Consider the following 20,186-nt stretch of genomic DNA (forward strand, 5'->3'; position numbering starts at 1 on the left):
TTTCTGTAGAAAATTTTGTCAAAATTTTATTTATTTATAGAAAATGTTGTCACAATTTTAATTCTATAGAGAATATTGTCAAAATTTTAATTCTATTGAAAATTTTGTCAAAATTTTATTTCTATTGAAAATTTTGTCGAAATTTTATTTCTATAGAAAATTTTGACCAAATTTTATTTCGATAGAAAATTTTGACAAAATTTTATTTCTATAGAAAATTTTGTTAAAATTTTATTTCTATAAAAAAATTTATCAAAATTTTACTTCTACAGAAAATGTTGTCAAAATTTTATTTCTCTATAAACTTTTATCATAATTTTATTTCTATAGAAAATTTTGTCAAACTTAATTATATACGTATTTAATCGACCTCTTTTAGTTTAATATATACCACATATAGACTACCTTGCAATTTAGAAAACGGTGTTAGGAAATTTTAAGATACCTTGCCATCGGCAAGTGATACCGCAACCCAAGTAATTCGATTGTGGATGACAGTCTACAGTAGAAGTTTCTACGCAATCCATGGTGGAGGGTACACACAAAAAAAAATTTTCTGATTCAATCACCAAATTAATTGATCCAATTAATTTTTTAATTGAAATGTCTTCAATCACGAAAATGATAGTACCAATCACAGTTTTAATTGGGCATAGAAAAATTCTTGATTAAAAAATTAATTGATTTTTTCAGCAAATTTCAATTAATTTTTTAATTGATTCAATTAAAAATTTAATTGATGTTGATTGCAAAACTCAATTAATTTATCAATTAAAAAAGGTAACTATTTTTAATTACTTTCTGAATTGGCTTAGAGTTTTTATTTGGATTAACAAATGATTGTTTGAAATACATTTTTAATTAAAAATTTAAACAAAAAATCAGCACTTTTTTTTAACCCTTTCACTACCGATGTCCGCTTTGAAGGACATTCGAAAAAGACACCAAATTCTATTTTTCCCCTTAGTTTTGATTTATTTCTCGATGTTATTTTGAAGTAATCTAAATAACCTATAAATATTTTCCATATTGGTGAGGTCCAAAATACATTTTTGTAAACTTCTTTAGAAATAAACGAAAAATACGTAAATTTGAGACAATTTTTCTACTGTATGTTTCTAGTAAATGGACATTCATAACAAAACTATAGCTGACACTTTTTCGGGTTCTTTTTTGTATTTTTGCTCACACTTTGAAGGACATTATAGGCCAAATAGCGCTTATTTTCGTAAGGCCACTTGGTCACAATTCAAGAATCAAATTTACAAAACAAGCTCATATAGCTCTTGAAGTATTTGAAGTAGGTTTTCAAAATGGCAATTTTTGTTCTACATGCTGTTAGTTCAAGTAAAAACAGAAGAAAAATTAAAGTTTTTAACATTAGGTTTATTTCGGTAGTGAAAGGGAATTAGTCTTCCGAATTTGATTAAAAAGTTAATTGTATCAATTAATTTATTAATTGAAAAAATTTTCAACTTCAATTAACTTTTTAATTGGAAATATTTTGGTGATATTTTTTTCTGTGTACATAAGCTTCGGCCTGGCCGAACTTACAGCCGTATATACTTGTTTTAATTTAAGTTTGATTTAATTTAATAAATCAATGAAATTTAATTCAGCGTTTTTTTTAAATTTATTTTAATTGTATGTAATATAATTATAATTAAAAAAGAGTTTATTTTAATGTATTGAAATAAATTACTGTAAATTATATTGAAATAAGTGTTATATTATGTTTTAAATTTAAATAATATAAGTACTATAAACTAAGTGCATGAATAAATTAAGTTAAATTTAATTCAATTACATACTAAACTAAATAAAGTATTTATTAATTAAATTAAAATTATATAAATTAATTTAATTTTAATAAAACATAATATTAGCATTGAAATATAAAATAAATAAATGCAACCAATTAATCTAAGATTGCTTTGCGGCTTGGAAAGAAAATATAAATTAAATTAATCTAAATTATAATATAAAAAGCTGATAGCCATTGTACCTAGTGATTTAATGTTTATTATAGTTTTTAGAATTGTAGTAAGTAAATAAATAATATATTAGTAAATAAATACAGGGTCTTTGGTGAGATTATGTTGGACCCATTCTTCCCGATTGATGCTTAACTGCTTTAACATTTCCCCTCATATCCATTTTCAGCCCAAAGATCCATGCTTCTCCACACAGGCCATGGTCTACAAAGACATTGGCGAGGAGATGTTGCAACATTCCTTTGATGGCTATAATGTTTGTATATTTGCCTATGGGCAAACTGGAGCTGGCAAATCATACACCATGATGGGTAAACAGGAAGAACATCAAGAGGGTATAATACCCATGATATGTAAAGATCTCTTTAGGCGTATAGCCTCTACAGAATCAGCTGATTTGAAATATTCGGTAAGATAGGAAAACACACAGAACAAATTAATTCAATAATTTAATTTCTTTCTCTCATTTTGCAGGTTGAAGTATCTTATATGGAAATCTATTGTGAGCGAGTAAGGGATTTACTTAATCCCAAAAATAAGGGAAATCTTCGAGTTCGTGAACATCCTTTGTTGGGTCCTTATGTTGAAGATCTTTCAAAATTGGCTGTTACCAGCTATCAAGACATACACGATCTCATTGATGAGGGCAATAAAGCCCGTACTGTGGCCGCGACCAATATGAATGAGACAAGTTCTCGTTCCCACGCTGTATTTACAATATTCTTTACCCAACAACGTCATGATACCATGACCGATTTGATCACAGAAAAAGTTTCCAAAATTAGTTTGGTCGATTTGGCTGGGTCAGAGCGAGCTGATTCTACAGGTGCCAAGGGTACACGTTTGAAGGAGGGCGCCAATATTAACAAGTCCTTGACTACGCTGGGCAAAGTTATCTCAGCCCTAGCAGAAATTGTAAGTAACGTACCATAGATAGGTTTATGTAGCATAAAGAAAGACATTGCCATTTACCTTTGGTTTATCATGTCATACAATATTTTTTTTTTCTATCATAATTTCCACTTCATCTTAATTTGTTTCTCCATTTACGGTTTTTAGTTGAATGTTGTATATGACCTAGTTTTTAGTGCAAAATCATTGTTACAAAAATTTTTCTAAATTTTCGTAAAATCTCCGTTCATTTTGCTTTCTACTTTCAATCACCCATACTATAATCAATGATTTTTATACAATAAAAATCTATTGATTATCCATAATGACCACAAATGCGATATTTGAACTTTTACAGTCTGTAAGTATGAAAGAAAAAACAAAAAAAGAAATGCTTTTATATACGTTTTTGATCAAGTATCAATTTTATTAAATAAAATGTTAATAACGTTCCTTCGTTTGAGTTTGTTTATAAAGTAAAAAAATCTAAATTTTATTCTAAAAAAAAGAAATGAAAAAATAAAATTAATTGTTAGTGTGATATTTCACCGTTGAACATTTTTTCCAAGTTTAAATTTCGTTACTATTGTTTCACAACATATCACAAACATTTCATAGTTTTTATTCAAAACACTAAAAAAATAATATTAAAAATTTATAGCATATCCAAAATTTCATGTACACGTAATCCAGAAGACCGTATATAATGGAATGGCACTGGGGTTAAACTAATAAATAAGAAATTGAAATGTAGCGTATTTTGCAAAATTTCTTAAATTTTAAATATAACTATGTCGATGCTGCAAGGTCGGTGATATTTTTTTCTGTGTAGACTATGCCACTACACAAAAAAAAATTTTTTCTATTCAATCACGAAATTAATTGATCCAATTAATTTTTTAATTGAAATGTCTTCAATCGCAGAAATGATACCATCAAAAAATTAATTGACAGTCAATTAAAAAATTAATTGATGCAATTAAAAAATTAATTAATACTATTAATTTTTGTGATTGATTTTTGTTTCAATTAAAAAATTTTTGAATCAATTAAATTTTTAATTGAATATTTTTTAGAACTCAATTAAGATTTGAATTGGAAAAATTTTCGTGAAAATTTTTTCTGTGTAATGAAACATGGATCTTACATCTATGCATGTGTAGATATATTGTCCTCCATCGTCATGCTACAACGATATAGTTATGTTTAAACCTCATTTTAAAAATCTCAAACATTAAATTACTATCAGAAACACTTAGAGAAAAAATCGTCTCTTATCAGTAGATGCAAATGCATGTTTTTTGCCTTTAATTTCTGTTATAGAACTCGTGATGACGGTCATTGAAACCCTCATGACTTTTTTCTATCTCTACAATAAAACTCTCTAAAAAAATAATAAACGTTAGATCTCTTCGCTGTTACTAATTCTATTGTATTTTATGTAGGCTTCCAAAAATAAGAAATCCAAAAAAGCCGATTTCATTCCTTATCGTGATTCAGTCTTAACCTGGCTGTTGCGTGAAAATTTGGGTGGAAATTCCAAAACTGCTATGATAGCAGCTATTTCTCCTGCCGATATTAACTATGATGAAACTTTAAGTACTTTACGGTAAGTTTAAATTTTAAAATTGTATTATATATATTTTTATACCCTCCACCATAGATTGGGGGTATATTAACTTTGTCATTCCGTTTGTAACACATCGAAATATTGCTCTAAGACCCCACAAAGTATAAATATTCTAGGTCGTGTTGAAATTCTGAGTCGACTAAGCATGTCCGTCCGTCCGTCTGTTAAAATCACGCTATCTTCCGAACGAAACAAGCTATCGACTTGAAACTCGGCACAAGTAGTTGTTATTGATGTAGGTCGGATGGTATTACAAATGGGCCATATCGGTCCACTTTTACGTATAGCCCCCATATAAAGACCCTCAGATTTGGCTTGTGGAGCCTCTAACAGAAGCAAATTTCATCCGATCCGGCTGAAATTTGGTACATGGTGTTGGTGTATGGTCTCTAACAACCACGCAAAAATTGGTCCACATCGGCCCATAATTATATATATCCCCCATATAAACCGATCCCCAGATTTGGCTTGCGGAGCCTCAAAGAGAAGCAAATTTCATCCGATCCGGCTGAAATTTGGTACATGATGTTGGTATATGGTCTCTAACAACCATGCAAAAATTGGTTCACATCGGTCTATAATTATATATAGCCCCCATATAAACCGATCCCCAGATTTGGCTTTCGGAGCCTCAAAGAGAAGCAAATTTCATCCGATCCGGCTGAAATTTGGTATGTTGTGTTGGTATATGGTCTCTAACAACCGTGCAAAAATTGGTCCACATCGGTCCATAATTATATATAGCCCCCATATAAACCGATCCCCAGATTTGGCTTGCGGAGCCACAAAGAGAAGCAAATTTCATCCGATCCGCCTGAAATTTGGTACATGATGTTGGTATATGGTATCTAACAACCATGCAAAAATTGGTCCACAACGGTTCATAATTATATATAGCCCCCATATAAACCGGTCCCAAGATTTGGCTTGCGAAGTCTCCAAGAGAAGCAAAATTCATCCGATCCGGTTTTAATTTGCAACATGGTGTTAGTATATGGCCGCTAACAATCATACCAATATTGGTCCATATCGGTCTATAGTTATATATAGCCGATCTCCAGTCACACAAAAATTGGTCCATATCGGTTCATAATCATGGTTGTCACTCGTGCCAAAAATAATTACCAAAATTTTATTTCAATAGAAAATTTTGTCAAAATTTTATTTCTATAGAAATTTTTGTTAAAATTTTATTTCTATAGAAAATTTTGTTAAAATTTTATTTCTATAGAAAATTTTTGTTAAAATTTTATTTCTATAGAAAATTTTGTCAAAATTTTATTTCTATAGAAAATTTTGTCAAAATTTTATTTCTATAGAAAATTTTGTCAAAATTTTATTTCTATAGAAAATTTTGTCAAAATTTTATTTCTATAGAAAATTTTGTCAAAATTTTATTTCTATAGAAAATTTTGTTAAAATTTTTTTTTCAATAGAAAATTTTATTAAGATTTTATTTCTGTAGAAAATTTTGTCAAAATTTTATTTCTATAGAAAATTTTGTGAAAATTTTATTTGTATAGAAAATTTTGTTAAAATTTAATTTCTATAGAAAATTTTGTTAAGATTTGATTTCTATAGAAAATTTTGTTAAAATTTAATTTCTATAGAAAATTTTGTCAAAATTTTATGTCTATAGAAATTTTTGATCGATCTTTTTTGATTTAATATAACCACGTATGGACTTACAGACAATTTAAGGTTTTAGGATACCTTGCCATCGGCAAGCGTTACCGCAACTTTAGTAATTCGATTTTGGATGGCAGTGTTTAGAAGAAGTTTCTACGCAATCCATGGTGGAGGGTACATAAGCTTCAGCCTGACCGAACTTACGGCCGTATATACTTGTTTTTTTTTTTTAATTTATGATTTAAAAAAATAGTAATTGAATTGATTATTGATTATTTAAATACCATCTTTAATTATTCTAGTTATGCTGATCGTGCCAAGGCTATTGTCTGCAAAGCCGTGGTCAATGAAGATGCCAATGCTAAACTTATCCGAGAACTTAAGGAAGAAATTCAGAAGCTTCGTGATCTCCTTAAAGCCGAAGGCATTGAAGTCCAAGAAGGTAATTTGGAAATTGTAATAGTTTTTCGTTTTCGATATTTATTGTTTCGAACAAATAGTAGTCCTTGGTTTAATACTTTGTGTATATGGAATCAAAATGTGTATTTTATTATAAAAATTCAATTTCATATACCAAATTGAGTTTCTAGATTAAGCGAATTGATGTGACTTGATTTGAGCTTGACTAGTGACAGTAGTATGTATTTTACCTAATTAAGAGCTAGTCTTTGGTAGTCATATTTCTCTGGTTGAATTTTAGACGACTCAATCATAACGTTAATTGGTCGAAATAATTATTTAAGTAAAATTGCTTAATAGAGAAAATAAAATTTTTATTCACAGATTCAATCATTTTTGTTTAATAATGTATATTTTCGATTAATTTTAAGTTTAATTTAATTAACAGACATAGTAGTACTGAACATATTGTTGGTGTTCGGTCTGAACGGGGATTGAGACCATGACGTTTTTATACAGCTGTCATTGAATGTGCATATTGTACCTATCAGCAGGGCCGTGAGCCTTCTGACGGGCCACGTTGGTGTTGAAAAGCAGCGGCAAACACCAGTGAATGTGTATTTATGAAGTTTTCTCTACACTTGCCTTTCTTTCAGAAGACACAGATTTCGTCATTTAGAGGATTCTAATATATGGAATCGTGAATCTCAAAATTTTCGTAATTTAAACAAGTAAGGAAAGTCAAAAGTCGGGCGAGGCCGACTATATTATACCCTGCACCACTTTGTAGATCTAAATTTTCGATACCATATCACATCCGTCAAATGTGTTGGGGACTATATATAAAGGTTTGTCCCAAATACATACATTTAAAAATCATTCGATCGGGACAGAATTTGATAGACTTTTACAAAATCTATAGACTCAAAATTTAAGTTGGCTAATGCCTAGTGTATAACACAATTTTAGTAAAAAAAAATATGGGAAACATTTAAATCTGAAGCAATTTTAAGGAAACTTCGCAAAAGTTTATTTATGATTTATTGCTCGATATATATGCATTAGAAGTTTAGGAAAATTAGAGTCATTTTTACAACTTTTCGAATAAGCAGTGGCGATTTAACAAGGAAAATGTTGGTATTTTGACCATTTTTGTCGAAATCAGAAAAACATATATATGGGAGCTATATCTAAATCTGAACCGATGTCAACCAAATTTAGCACGCATAGCTACAATGCTAATTCTACTCACTGTGCAAAATTTCAACTAAATCGGAGTTAAAAATTGGCCTCTGTGGTCATATGAGTGTAAATCGGGCGAACGCTATATATGGGAAATATATCCAAATCTGAACCGATTTCAACCAAATTCGGCACGAATAGTTACAATGCTAATTCTACTCCCTATGCAAAATTTCAACTAAATCGGAGCAAAAAATTGGCCTCTGTGGGCAAATGAGTGTAAATCGGGCGAAAGCTATATATGGGAGCTATATCTAAATCTCAACCGATTTGGCTGATATTTTGCAAGTTTTTCGAGACTCATAAAATATTCGGATGTACGGAATTTGAGGAAGATCGGTTGACATACACGCCAATTATGACCAGATCGGTGAAAAATATATATGGCAGCTATATCTAAATCAATACGGATCGTCTTTGAGCCGAAACAGGACCCTATACCAAATTTTAGGACAATCGGACTAAAACTGCGAGCTGTACTTAGCACACAAAAATACACCAACAGACAGACGGACAGACAGACGGACATCGCTAAATCGACTCAGAATTTAATTCTAAGCCGATCCGTATACTAAAAGGTTGGTCTATGATTACTCCTTCTTGGCGTTACATACAAATGCACAAACTTATACCCTGTACCACACACCCTCAAAAAAAATCGCTTCTTTAACATATGTTCCAAACATATTTTGCAGGAAGTACATATATTATTGCATACTGCCGAAACATTAATATGTTTGTTTTATGTGAACATATTATATGTTTGGAAGCATTTTGAGCCAAAAATATTATATGCTTGGAAGAATTTTTCCCAAACACGATTGTGCTCATTCCCTAACATACTCGTAATTTTCACTTCCACGAAATTTTTTAGTTATTGGAACCTTTCTCTGTAATACAAATAATGTTGAAGAAATTATTCACTTTTATAAATTTTTTAAATTTTACCTTTCGCCTGCACGGAGAATCGAACCGAGGACCATACAGTTTGTAAGCCAACACACTATCCACTGGGCTACGTAGCTGTTATAGTCACCAGTAGATAATTATCGTTTTAAGTTACATTTATATAGCATAGTTTGCAGCGCCCACGAGCCCATGCAAACATAACATTATTTAACAGAAACATACATTTGTTTGCCACGTGGAGCAGTGGTTAGCATGTCTGCCTTGCATGCAAAGGGTCGTGGGTTCAATCCCTGCTCAGACCGAACATTTTTTTTTTTTTTTTTTTTTTTTTTTTTTTTTTAATTTACACATTTATATTTATACTATATTAATTTTTTTTTAAATGAAACTTTGAAATGTGCGTTATTAAAGATTTATAGTCAGTAACAGTGCTTGATATAAATGAAATTGACTGATTTTTGGATAAAATATTATTTTTTATTGCAAAAATAACAATCTTGTAATAAAAAACTTTTTTTGTACAAAACTTTAAAATTTGGAAGGAATTCAAAAACTAACAAAAGAAGAACGTGGAGTCGAGTATAAACATACATACATAATTTTATAATATAAACATAAATTTATTTAGGAGTGAACAGTTTTTTACTAGCATTTAACACCATCGCTCTAAAATTCCTTTTATTTTTCTTTAATAATTCATTTTAAAGAAAATAAACTTTTTAAATTGTTTTAGCTGTAAAACTCGAACTTAATGCCTGCTTTTATATTTGATGGTGTCCGTCAACTCCTCGTGGACTACTTTTTAATAAAGAGGAACTAAAGTTTGTTTTTTTACATTTTACTGTGTAATTTTTCACTATTTCCTCCTTATTTCATTTTACTGTCCCAACTCTAAAAAGAGTATAGTGCCCTTTCGTTATTTTTATGAAGACCCCTGATTTCTTTTAACGAACCAAGAAAAAAATTGTGCCCATAATGCCAAAATGATAAACAAAACACATGTCCACACATACATAAAATGCTGCTCTCAAGGCGAAAACATAAGCTGTTTGTTTTTCAAATGTCTATTCTCTTGGTTCAGAATGTATATTCTCTTTATTCAAATTAAATAATATTTAGACTTAAACATATCAAATTTTTGGCCTTATCATAAAGCCGTTTTCCGAAACAACATACAAGCGGTTTCACAGAAATTGTTCTCTTTTGACTCTTTTGCTGTGTTATATTGATATCTTTCGTCAACTCTCCCGGTTTCCATCTCTATTTCTCTCTATACTCTCTCTGTCGCTTTGAATAAAATATCACAACATATGTATGTTTAGTCGAAATTTGTAAATTTATATATGTTTGTATTCACACATATGGTTTTTATGAAACATTGATGCTCCAAACATAATATATTCTAACATATTAACATAGATGTCCCAAACATTTAGTGTTAGTTTAGGAACATTACATGTTCGCACTTAAATATATTGTGGTTTAAAATCGTGCCCGAAACACATTTTGTTTATATCAGAACATATGAAAAACATATTTTTCTAACAGTGCAGTAGTAGTGAAGGGTATAAAAATTTTAAAAATGAGTAGTTCATATTGAGATTGCATTGAAGTCTGATAGCATCTCGATTTTTCCGTTATAAGAAAAATAAATTCTTGAGATTTACGATTCCGATTAATGGAACATGAGGGCTATTTCCGAACATAATCGCACTTGGAAAAAGAGATAAGGGAAGACTTAGAGAATGGAGGGAGAGAATGGTTAGCATGACCGCTTTGCCGAATACCAAAAGTTTTTCCGTTGTGCTTTATCTCCTACGGTGTTTCTAAGTGCCCTACGGGAAATGATTCATTCCAAGCACCGGTACTATCTCGTGTCACTGATGGGATAAACTTACACTTTAAGACACGACTTTGCCACGTCCTAGACCAGTTTAGTAGGACCACCCCATTGACAGACCTCTTGAGCCAGTCTGGGACAATCGAATCGCTACAGAAATTAAACTTTTTTCAAATAAATTTTTTCTATCTAAGCAATAGATAGCTCGTCCTGTGTTAGGTCCGCCAGTGGCAATTTGCACCAATTTCCCGTAAGGTAGTTACATACATATATAGTCGGCTATACACTGCAAAAAATATTGTCCTGAGGTCAAAGATTTCATGTCTTTAATATACAAATGCAAATTTTGCTTAGCATAGAAGACGCATTTTCCTAATATAAAGTTTTTTTCCTTGTCCAAAAGTCGATAAACGTTTCAATGAAGTCGTATTGTCCTTATAATTAAGTGATTTAACTTAAAAATGGGTATTATAACATGAAAGAAAATATGTTTGGGCTAACGTCAACTTGACTTTAATAATTTAGAAAAATTCTTTAAATATAATGAAATTGTCTTTAAATTTGTTGTCTTTTTGTAACTTGACTTCAGCAAAAAATCGTTCAAATATAGGACACGTTTTTCAACACTTTATTTTAAAGACGTTTTTTACTTGAAACATAGCATAATTTCTACTGGAAGTCGATTCTTAATTTTGAAAATAAAGTTGTCGTTTTTAAAGGACGAAGAAAAAAATCTGAAAAAGTGAAAAATTAAAGTTTGCTTCCTAGAAGCAAGTACACAAAACCCAAATTTAAAAGAGAAGCTCAATTACCAGAGACCTCCTTTTTATAGCCGAGTCCGAAAGGCGTTCCACATTGCAGTGAAACGACTTAGAGAAGCTTTGAAACCCTCAGAAATGTCACCAGCATTACTGAGGTTGTTGTTGTTGTTGTAACAGTTTTTTTGATGTAGTTTCATCCATTTTGTCCTATGCTTGTGTAGTTCAACTAGTAGCCAGATCAAGGAACTCTGCGACAAGGATGGGGTGTATCCAGAGTGATCTGGTGGTGAGACGGGTAGGCTTAGCTGGGCAAGCGAAAATGTGACGAGTATCACGTGGCCCTTAATTACAGATGGGACACACGTCAGCTACGCTGCTATCAATCACTGATAAGTAGGAATTGGGGCGGCTGCACTTGCCTGATCTTAGTTGGGCCAAGACTACCCTGGCCTGCCGTGGGAGGTCTCTCTCCTCCGGTGCTATGGGCGACAGTCGGACTCCGAGAACAGTATTAACCTTGTAGCTTCTCACCGTTTCAGCTACAGTATCCTCATGAATCCTGTTCAGACCTGTCTGGTATGCTGCCTGATCTAGAGGCTCTCTTTTATAACGCTACATCTCGGGCTCTAGAAGGTGTAGATCAACCCTTACATTCTTGAGTGGAGGTTGTCTATCCACAAGATGGTGATTTGGATGACAACTACGATAGCAACCCAAGAGGTATTGCTTTGACAACATGTAATTGTGTCGACGCACTGGGATGATCTTGGTCTCCGCATAAAGGTGATCCAGGGGTGTACTGCGGAGACACCCTGTTGCAGTTCTAAGGGCAGCGTTCTGACAGGTCTGTATGTTATTCCACTGCGTGTCGCTCGTTTGAGGTGTTCACACTGGCGCTGCATAGTATACCACTGACCGGCCAATTGTCTATATGTAGTCCACAAGGTTTCTTTGTCCGCACCCCAAGTGCTGCCGGTAAGCGACTTGAGGACCTTGTTTCTACCGCGGAGCTTATCACAAATTACTGTGGCATAGGCGGACGACCTAAAAAGGCTGTCGAATGTGACCCCGAGAATCTTGGGGTAATTTGTGGTCGGAATTATTTCGCCGTCGACTCTGACATTCAGCTGCCTGCGTGCTTCCGCCGTCCATGTAGTGAATAGTGTGGCTGAGGATTTGGTGGAGGATATCCTCAAATTTCTTGCAGTGAAATAACTGGTAAGATCAGCGAGGTAGACGTTCAATCGATCGCAGATGTCATCAACAATGGGCCCGGATGCCATGATTGTACAATCGTTCGCATATGATACAATCACGACGCCGTCAGGAGGGGGTGGAATCGAAGACAGGTAGAGATTAAACAGTGCCGGAGATATTTATCACCCCACCCTGAGGAACTCCCTGTTTAACTCTACGGGGTTTTGACTTCCTGTCCCTGAATTCCACATACGACTGGCGTCCGCACAGATAATTCAGAACTCAACGCTTGGTTCTTGCCGGTAGGGACGTAACAAATTCTCGATGTCCTCGAATAGTGTGGCATGGTTGACCGTATCGAATGCCTTCGATAGGTCAAGCGCCACGAGAACCGTCCTGTGACACGGCTTGGGCTGATTGAGTCCCCTATTTATAAATGCTGAAATGGCATGCAAGGCTGTCGTCGTGCTATGTACCTTACGGAATCCATGTTGATGGTGGGCACCTGGAAAATTCTCCACAAGGCTGGGGAGGAGTAGTGCCTCAAGTGTCTTGGCTACTGGCGAGAGAAGGGATATCGGTCTGTACGATTCACCTTTGCTCGAGTCTTTGTCTGGCTTCAGTAGTAGAATCACCGTACCCATCTTCCAGACATCGGGTATAATGAGTGATTCTAAGGACAAATTGAGGAGTCTGATCAGGTACTCAACTCCCAGTATTCCCAGATGCTTCAGCATTAGCACTGAAATTCCGTCGGGGCTCAGCGCCTTACATTACTGAGGTGGGATAATCCACCGCTGAAAAATTTTTTGGTGTTCGGTCGAAGCAGGAATCGAACTCACGCCCTTGTGTATGCCAGGTGGGCATGCTAACCATTGCACCACGGTTAGCATGCCCTGGAGGAGTAGAAAGCCAGTTTGCCTTGAACTGCTGCTCGTCCTTAGCAGTTTTTTTGGTCTTCTTTAGGTTCCGCTTGACAATAGCCCAGTATTTCTCAATTGGGCGGAGCGCTGGCGTGTTGGGAGGGTTCTTGTCCTTGGGAACCACCTGCACGTTGTTGGCGGCGTACCACTCCATGGCCTTTTTACCGTAATGGCAAGATGCCAAATCCGGCCAAAACAGTACGGAACAACCGTGTTTCTTCAGGAAAGGCAGCAGACGTTTATTCAAACACTCTTTCACGTAAATTTCTTGGTTGACAGTCCCGGAAGCTATGAAAATGCTGCTTTTCAAGCCACAGGTACAGATGGCTTGCCAAACCAGATATTTCTTTGCGAACTTTGATAGTTTTATGTGCTTGAAAATATCTGCTACCTTTCCCCTTCCTTTTGCCGTATAAATCTCCTGTCCCGGAAGCTGCATGTAGTCGGCTTTGACGTAGGTTTCGTCGTCCATTACCACGCAGTCAAACTTCGTCAGCATCGTCGTGTACAGCCTCCGGGATCGCGCTTTGGCCGTCGTATTTTGTTTATCATCGCGATTTGGAGTCACTACCTTCTTGTAAGTCGATAGTCCGGCTCGTTTTTTGGCTCGATGCACGGTTGTAGACGATACATCCAGCTTATTTGCGGCATCTTGGAGAGAGAGGTTAGGGTTTCGCTTGAAACTACCGGCAACTCTCTTTGTCGTCTCAGCGGCTTCCGGTTTTCGATTTCCCCCCGATCCAGACTTCCCGGCTGTCGACAAACGTTCCCCAAACACTTTAATTACATTTGTAACGGTTGATTTGGCAACTTTTAGCGATTTTGCCAGCTTTGAGTGCGAGTAGCTCGGATTTTCGCGATGCGCGAGTAAAATTTTGATACGCTGCTCTTCTTGCTTGGACGGCATTTTGACAACTGAGGAGTGAATTCCAAAATCAAAATAGGAGCAACATTCTACACACACACCTTCAAAATGAGGGGTGTTCAGTTTTTTTTAAATGCAAAATTGAAAGAAATACGTCAAGTTTATATTGACCAAATTTTGACCGTATCACCCTTTAATCTCGCAAAAATTAGCCCATATCGGTCAATAATTAAAAACCCATACCGAGATTTGGCTCCTCTTGGAAGAATCTGTATATGCCTTTTAATAGTCATTTACAAATTTGTCCATATCGGCCCATCATTGTACGCAGCCCGCATATAAATCGGTCCCCAGATTTGATATCTTGAGCCTCATGGAGGAACAAATTTCATGCGATCCCGTGAATGTCAGCCTATGGCCTCTAACTACCATTAACTAGGGCTATCGTAAGTGTAAGCCGTGTAAAAATGGCCGTCTGTTAGATAAAATAAAACTTGCAAGTTACGCTATTCCGATTTGTATAGCTCCAATCTTTAAATCCATAGAATGTTAAGTCGATTTCATCTGTTTTTATTTAAAATGTAAACATTATTTATTGATTTGTGTATTTTTTTATTCTTTGTGTTTATAATTGAAAATACACATTTTGATTCCTACTATATTTATGAATAAGCATTGTTACATCGAATTACCATAAAGAAAATTGATCAAATTGAAAATGATAGATTGGCATTTAATACTTTCGATATAGAGCTGGTATACAAGTATAAAATATTTATTAAACTCATCACATGAAATCTATTTAACACACATCTACTCATATCTATAGGGATTATTTTATTTGAAGGTACATATCTAATCGTTTAGCCTACATATTTAATTGTTTGCAAAAATGCGAAGGTCATTGCCATATTCACGCAAAAGAAAAAGTTCATGAATTTAATGTAAATAACTACTACCAGCATTTAAGCGTATAGCTTGGAAAGTGTAACCTTCAAAGCAAATAATCCGTATCAAGTATCAAGTCAAATTGTTAAAATAAATTAAAGAGAATAATCGATTTCAATCAGGGGAATTAGAGGATACATAAGATATGGAATCCTCCTAGAATTTCCTTAGAAAGTTGCTACATATTCTAATTTATACAGATCTTTATACAGATCTATATAGGCTTGATACTTATTGACCATTCCAAAATATCCTCTTACCATATGTCATCTTCCTATCACTATCACACTGAAAAAGATATTGTCGTGAGACCAAAGATTTCATGTCCTTAAAATACGAATGCAAATTTTGCTTAGCATAACAGGTTGGCTGATAAGTCCCCGGTCTGACACATAGATGGCGTCGCTAGTATTAAATGCATATTATTTTTATATAGTACCAACCTTCAAATGATTCGTGTCAAAATGTGACGTCTGTAAGTCGATTAGTTTGTGAGATAGAGCGTCGTTTGTGAAGCAACTTTTGTTATTATGAAAAAATGAAAAAAAAAAGGAATTTCGTGTTTTGATAAAATACTGTTTTCTGAAGGAAAAAAATACGGTGGAAGCAAAAACTTGCCTTGATAATGAGTTTCCGGACTCTGCCCCAGAGAAATCAACAATAATTGATTGGTATGCAAAACTCAAGCGTGGTGAAATGCGCACGGAGGACGGTGAACGCAGTGGACGCCCGAAAGAGGTGGTTACCGACGAAAACATCAAAAAAATCCACAAAATAATTTTGAATGGCCGTAAAATGAAGTTGATCGAGATAGCAGAGGCCTTAAAGATATCAAAGGAACGTGTTGGTCATATCATTCATCAATATTTGGATATGCGGAAGCTCTGTGCAAAATGGGTGCCGCGCGCGAACTCACATTTGACCAAAAACAACAACGTGTAGATGATTCTGAGCGGTGTTTGCAGGTGTTAACTCGTAATACACCCGAGTTTTTCCATCGATATGTGACAATGGATGAAACATGGCTCCATCACTACACTCCTGAGTCCAATCGACAGTCGGCTGAGTGGACAGCGACCGGTGAATCGTCTCCGAAGCGTGGAAAAACTCAAAAGTCCGCTGGCAAAGTAATGGCCTCTGTTTTTTGGAATGCGCATGGAATAATTTTTATCGATTATCTTGAGAAGGGAAAAACCATCAACAGTGACTATTATATGGCGTTATAGGAGCGTTTGAAGGTCGAAATCGCGGCAAAACGACCCCATATGAAGAAGAAAAAAGTGTTGTTCCACCAAGACAACGCACCGTTCTACAAGTCATTGAGAACGATGGCAAAAATTCATGAATTGGGCTTCGAATTGCTTCCCCACCCACCGTATTCTCCAGATCTGGCCCCAAGCGACGTTTTCGTGTTCTCAGACCTCAAAAGGATGCTCGCAGGGAAAAAATTTGGCTGCAATGAAGAGGTGATCGCCGAAACTGAGGCCTACTTTGAGGCAAAACCGAAGGATTACTATCAAAATGGTATCAAAAAATTGGAAGGTCGTTATAATCGTTGTATCGCTTTTGAAGGGAACTATGTTGAATAATAAAAACGAATTTTGACAAAAAAATGTGTTTTTCTTTGTTAGACCAGGGACTTATCAGCCAACCTGTTAGAAGACGCATTTCTCTAATATAAAGTGTTTTTCCTTGTCCAAAAGTCGATAAACTTTTCAATGAAGTCGTGTTGTGCTTATAATTAAGTGATTTGACTTAAAAATGGGTATCATAACATGAAAGCTCAAATTTTTAGGCTAAGGTCAACTTGACTTAATAATTCATAAAATTTCTTTAAATTTAATGAAATTAATTTAAATTTGTTGTCTTTTTGCATCTTGACTACAAAGCAAAAAATCATTAAAAAATAGGACATATTTTGCAACGCTTTATTTTAAAGACATTTTTTACATGAACATAGTACAATTTCTACTGGAAGTGGAGCCTGAATTTGGAAAATAAAGTTGTCGCTAAGTTGTCGTTTTTAAAGGACTTTGATAGCATATGAAGAACAAAAAACTGAAAAAACGAAAAATTAAAATTTGCTTCCTAGAAGCAAGTACACAAAATCCAAATTTGAAAAAGAATTGTGTCTTAAAAATATCCTTACTTGTATTCTGCGTTTCTTTGACTCGGAATCAATACCAACATTGTTAAAGTAAAGACTAAATCTTTGGAACAGGCCATGCTTTTTTTCAGTGCACTATCATCTTTCTATCGCTATCAGCACACCAAGCTCTATCTCTACAACCTACAATCCTTATTCTTAGATTGATTTGTGGTATATGTTTAGAAATTTATGATTTATTTTTTTTATTGGTAATTAATTCCATTATTCATATTTAGGGCCTGATGGCAAAGTGGTTTGTGAAAAACGCGATACAAATAGTAAGTAGTTTCGTAAACGATTGCCATCATTCGTAAAAAAAATCGTAATAAAAATCCAAATATGCTACTTATTCCTTTTTTTAATTCTACATATATGTATGTTTGTAAACGTATTGTCATACATAAATTGCTAAACGCTATAACAAATAAAATAATAGTTTTTGATATAACATTCGTTTTCGAAAATTTTGGATAACTCTTTGAATTCTTAAAGTGTTTAGAGAGGGTTATCTGTAATTTGGAGACTATGGAATTCAAATAAGTTCATGTTTTTTCAAGAAGATTTAATGAAATGAAATTACATTGATTGCATTAACCAGAATCACCAATTCCTGATTTTCAAAAAATATATAAAAATTCAATTTTAAATATTTGCATAAAAGTATTTTATCTAAAATTTTTCGACAACTGTAGAAACTAAGTATTCATATTTTTAATCATGAACTTATTTCATTTGTATTGTTATATCAAAAATATTTGAAAAAAAAAAATACGCAACTTGCCAAATAGTCTTTATCACTTGCTTTGCTATAATATACTCGACAACAGCTTTCGTTTTTTTATATATGTATGTCTATTTATTCGAATATTTACATATATACTATTACCCACATTATTTTACATATATATTGTGTCAAAGTCTACCTGTCTTTTTTCCCATGTGAAGATTGTAAACATTGCCTATGTACATTAATTTGTATTCCGAGCCAACCATTCTTCAATTCTTCAAACTTCATTAAATGTTCTAAACTAGAAAGTTTATTTTCTTTAAAATTATTAAGGAAAAGTAATCATTTAATTACTATTTGCGTTAGATATTGCGAACTTATAACGTTAAAATATGTACTCATATCAATTCCACCATTTTTGAACTTCTTTTTAACAGAGTTTTCATTACATCTGCTGTTGGTGAAATTTGAAATGAACTGTATAAGTAGCTATGTTGTGATTTAAAATATGTTATAAATTTTTAAAGTTTATTGCCCATATGTAAAATAATTTATTGACAGTTTATCGAAGGTAAAAGTAGGCTTGAAGTTTTCTTTAACTTTTTTACATATGGAGGTATGGCTCAGAAAGATATGTTACATGTATATACAGTCTGTTTTTGTATGGTCCTAATGAAGACATCGTACCAATTTTATTATACCCACCACCATAGAATGGTGATGGGGGTATAACAAGTTTGTCATTCCGTGTGTAACACATCGAAATATCGATTTCCGACTGTATAAAGTATATATATTCTTGATCAGGGAGAAATTCTAAGACGATACAAGTAAGGAGAGTCTAAAGTCGGGCGGGGCCGGCTATATTATACCCTGCACCACTTTGTAAATCCACATTTACGATACTATATCAAATCCGTCAAATGTGTTGGGTGCTACATATAAAGGTTTTCGTCCCAACTAAAAACATTTAAATCTGACTCCATCTGAACAAAATTTATAATATAAAATTTAAGTCGGCTAATGCCCCGGGATGTTAGCAAAAAAATGTGGGAAACATTTTAATCTGAACCAATTTTGAGGAAAGTGTATTTATCATTTATGGGTCGATAGATGTATTAGAAATAAAGGGAAATTTGAGTCACTTTTACAAGTTTTCGACTTAGCTGTGGCGATTTTATAAGGAATTTGGCCATTTTTGCCCAAATCGGAAAAAATATATATATGGAAGCTATATAGAAACCTGAACCGATTTCAACCAAATTTGACATGCATACTTAGTATTTTAATTCTACTCCGTGTGCAAAATTCACGTAAATCGAACTACAACTTTGAACTCTGTGGTCTTATGACGGAAAATCGGGCGAAAAATATATATGGGTGCTATATCTAAATCTGAACCGATTTCAAAAAAATTAGCACACTTAACTACACTACTAATTGTACTCCTAGTGCAAAATTTCAACCAAATTGGCTTCTGGGGCCATATAAGTCCATATCGGGCGAAAGATATATATGAGTGCTAAATCTTAATCTGAACCGATTTCAATCAAATTTGGCACACCTGACCATAGTACTTATTGTTCTGCTGGTACAAAATTTCAAGCAAATTAGGATAAAACTCTGGCTTCTAGGACCATATTAGTCCATATCGGGCGAAAGATATAAATGGGAGCTATATCTAAATCTGAATCGATTTCAACTAAATTTGGCACGCATAGCTACAATGCTAAATCTACTCCCTGTGCAAAATTTCAACCAAATTGTACCAAAACTCTGGCTTTTAGGACCATATTAGTCCATATCGGGCAAAAGATATATATGTGAGCTATATCTAAATCTGAACCGATTTCAATCAAATTTTGCACACTTGACTATACTACTAATTGTACTCCTACTGCAAAATTTCAACCAAATTCGGCCAAAAATCTGGCTTTTGGGGCCATATAAGTCCATATCGGGCGAAAGATGTATATGGGAGCTATATCTAAATCTGAACCGATTTCAATCAAATTTTGCATACTTGACTATACGACTAAGTGTTATGTTTGTACAATTTCAATTTCAAGCAAATCGGTATAA

The 20,186-nt window shown here is 33.8% G+C and overlaps 1 protein-coding gene across 10 annotated transcripts in view; it reads left to right on the top strand.

Moving 5' to 3' along the window:
• unc-104 (kinesin family member unc-104) overlaps positions 1-20,186 on the top strand; it is a 174,509-nt gene that overhangs the window by 107,633 nt on the left and 46,690 nt on the right. For 8 of the 10 annotated variants that reach the window (XM_075313048.1, XM_075313052.1, XM_075313053.1 and 5 more), the window contains 5 exons: positions 2,164-2,403; positions 2,469-2,909; positions 4,331-4,494; positions 6,447-6,586; positions 17,614-17,655. In XM_075313048.1, coding sequence (XP_075169163.1) covers positions 2,164-2,403; positions 2,469-2,909; positions 4,331-4,494; positions 6,447-6,586; positions 17,614-17,655 — 1,027 coding nt within the window. The remainder of the gene's footprint in view (positions 1-2,163; positions 2,404-2,468; positions 2,910-4,330; positions 4,495-6,446; positions 6,587-17,613; positions 17,656-20,186) is intronic. The other 2 variants (XM_075313054.1, XM_075313057.1) reach the window with 1 other exon arrangement.

Source organism: Haematobia irritans, chromosome 5 (genome assembly GCF_050003625.1).
Source record: "Haematobia irritans isolate KBUSLIRL chromosome 5, ASM5000362v1, whole genome shotgun sequence".
In the NCBI taxonomy this organism is placed as follows: Eukaryota; Metazoa; Arthropoda; class Insecta; order Diptera; family Muscidae; genus Haematobia; species Haematobia irritans.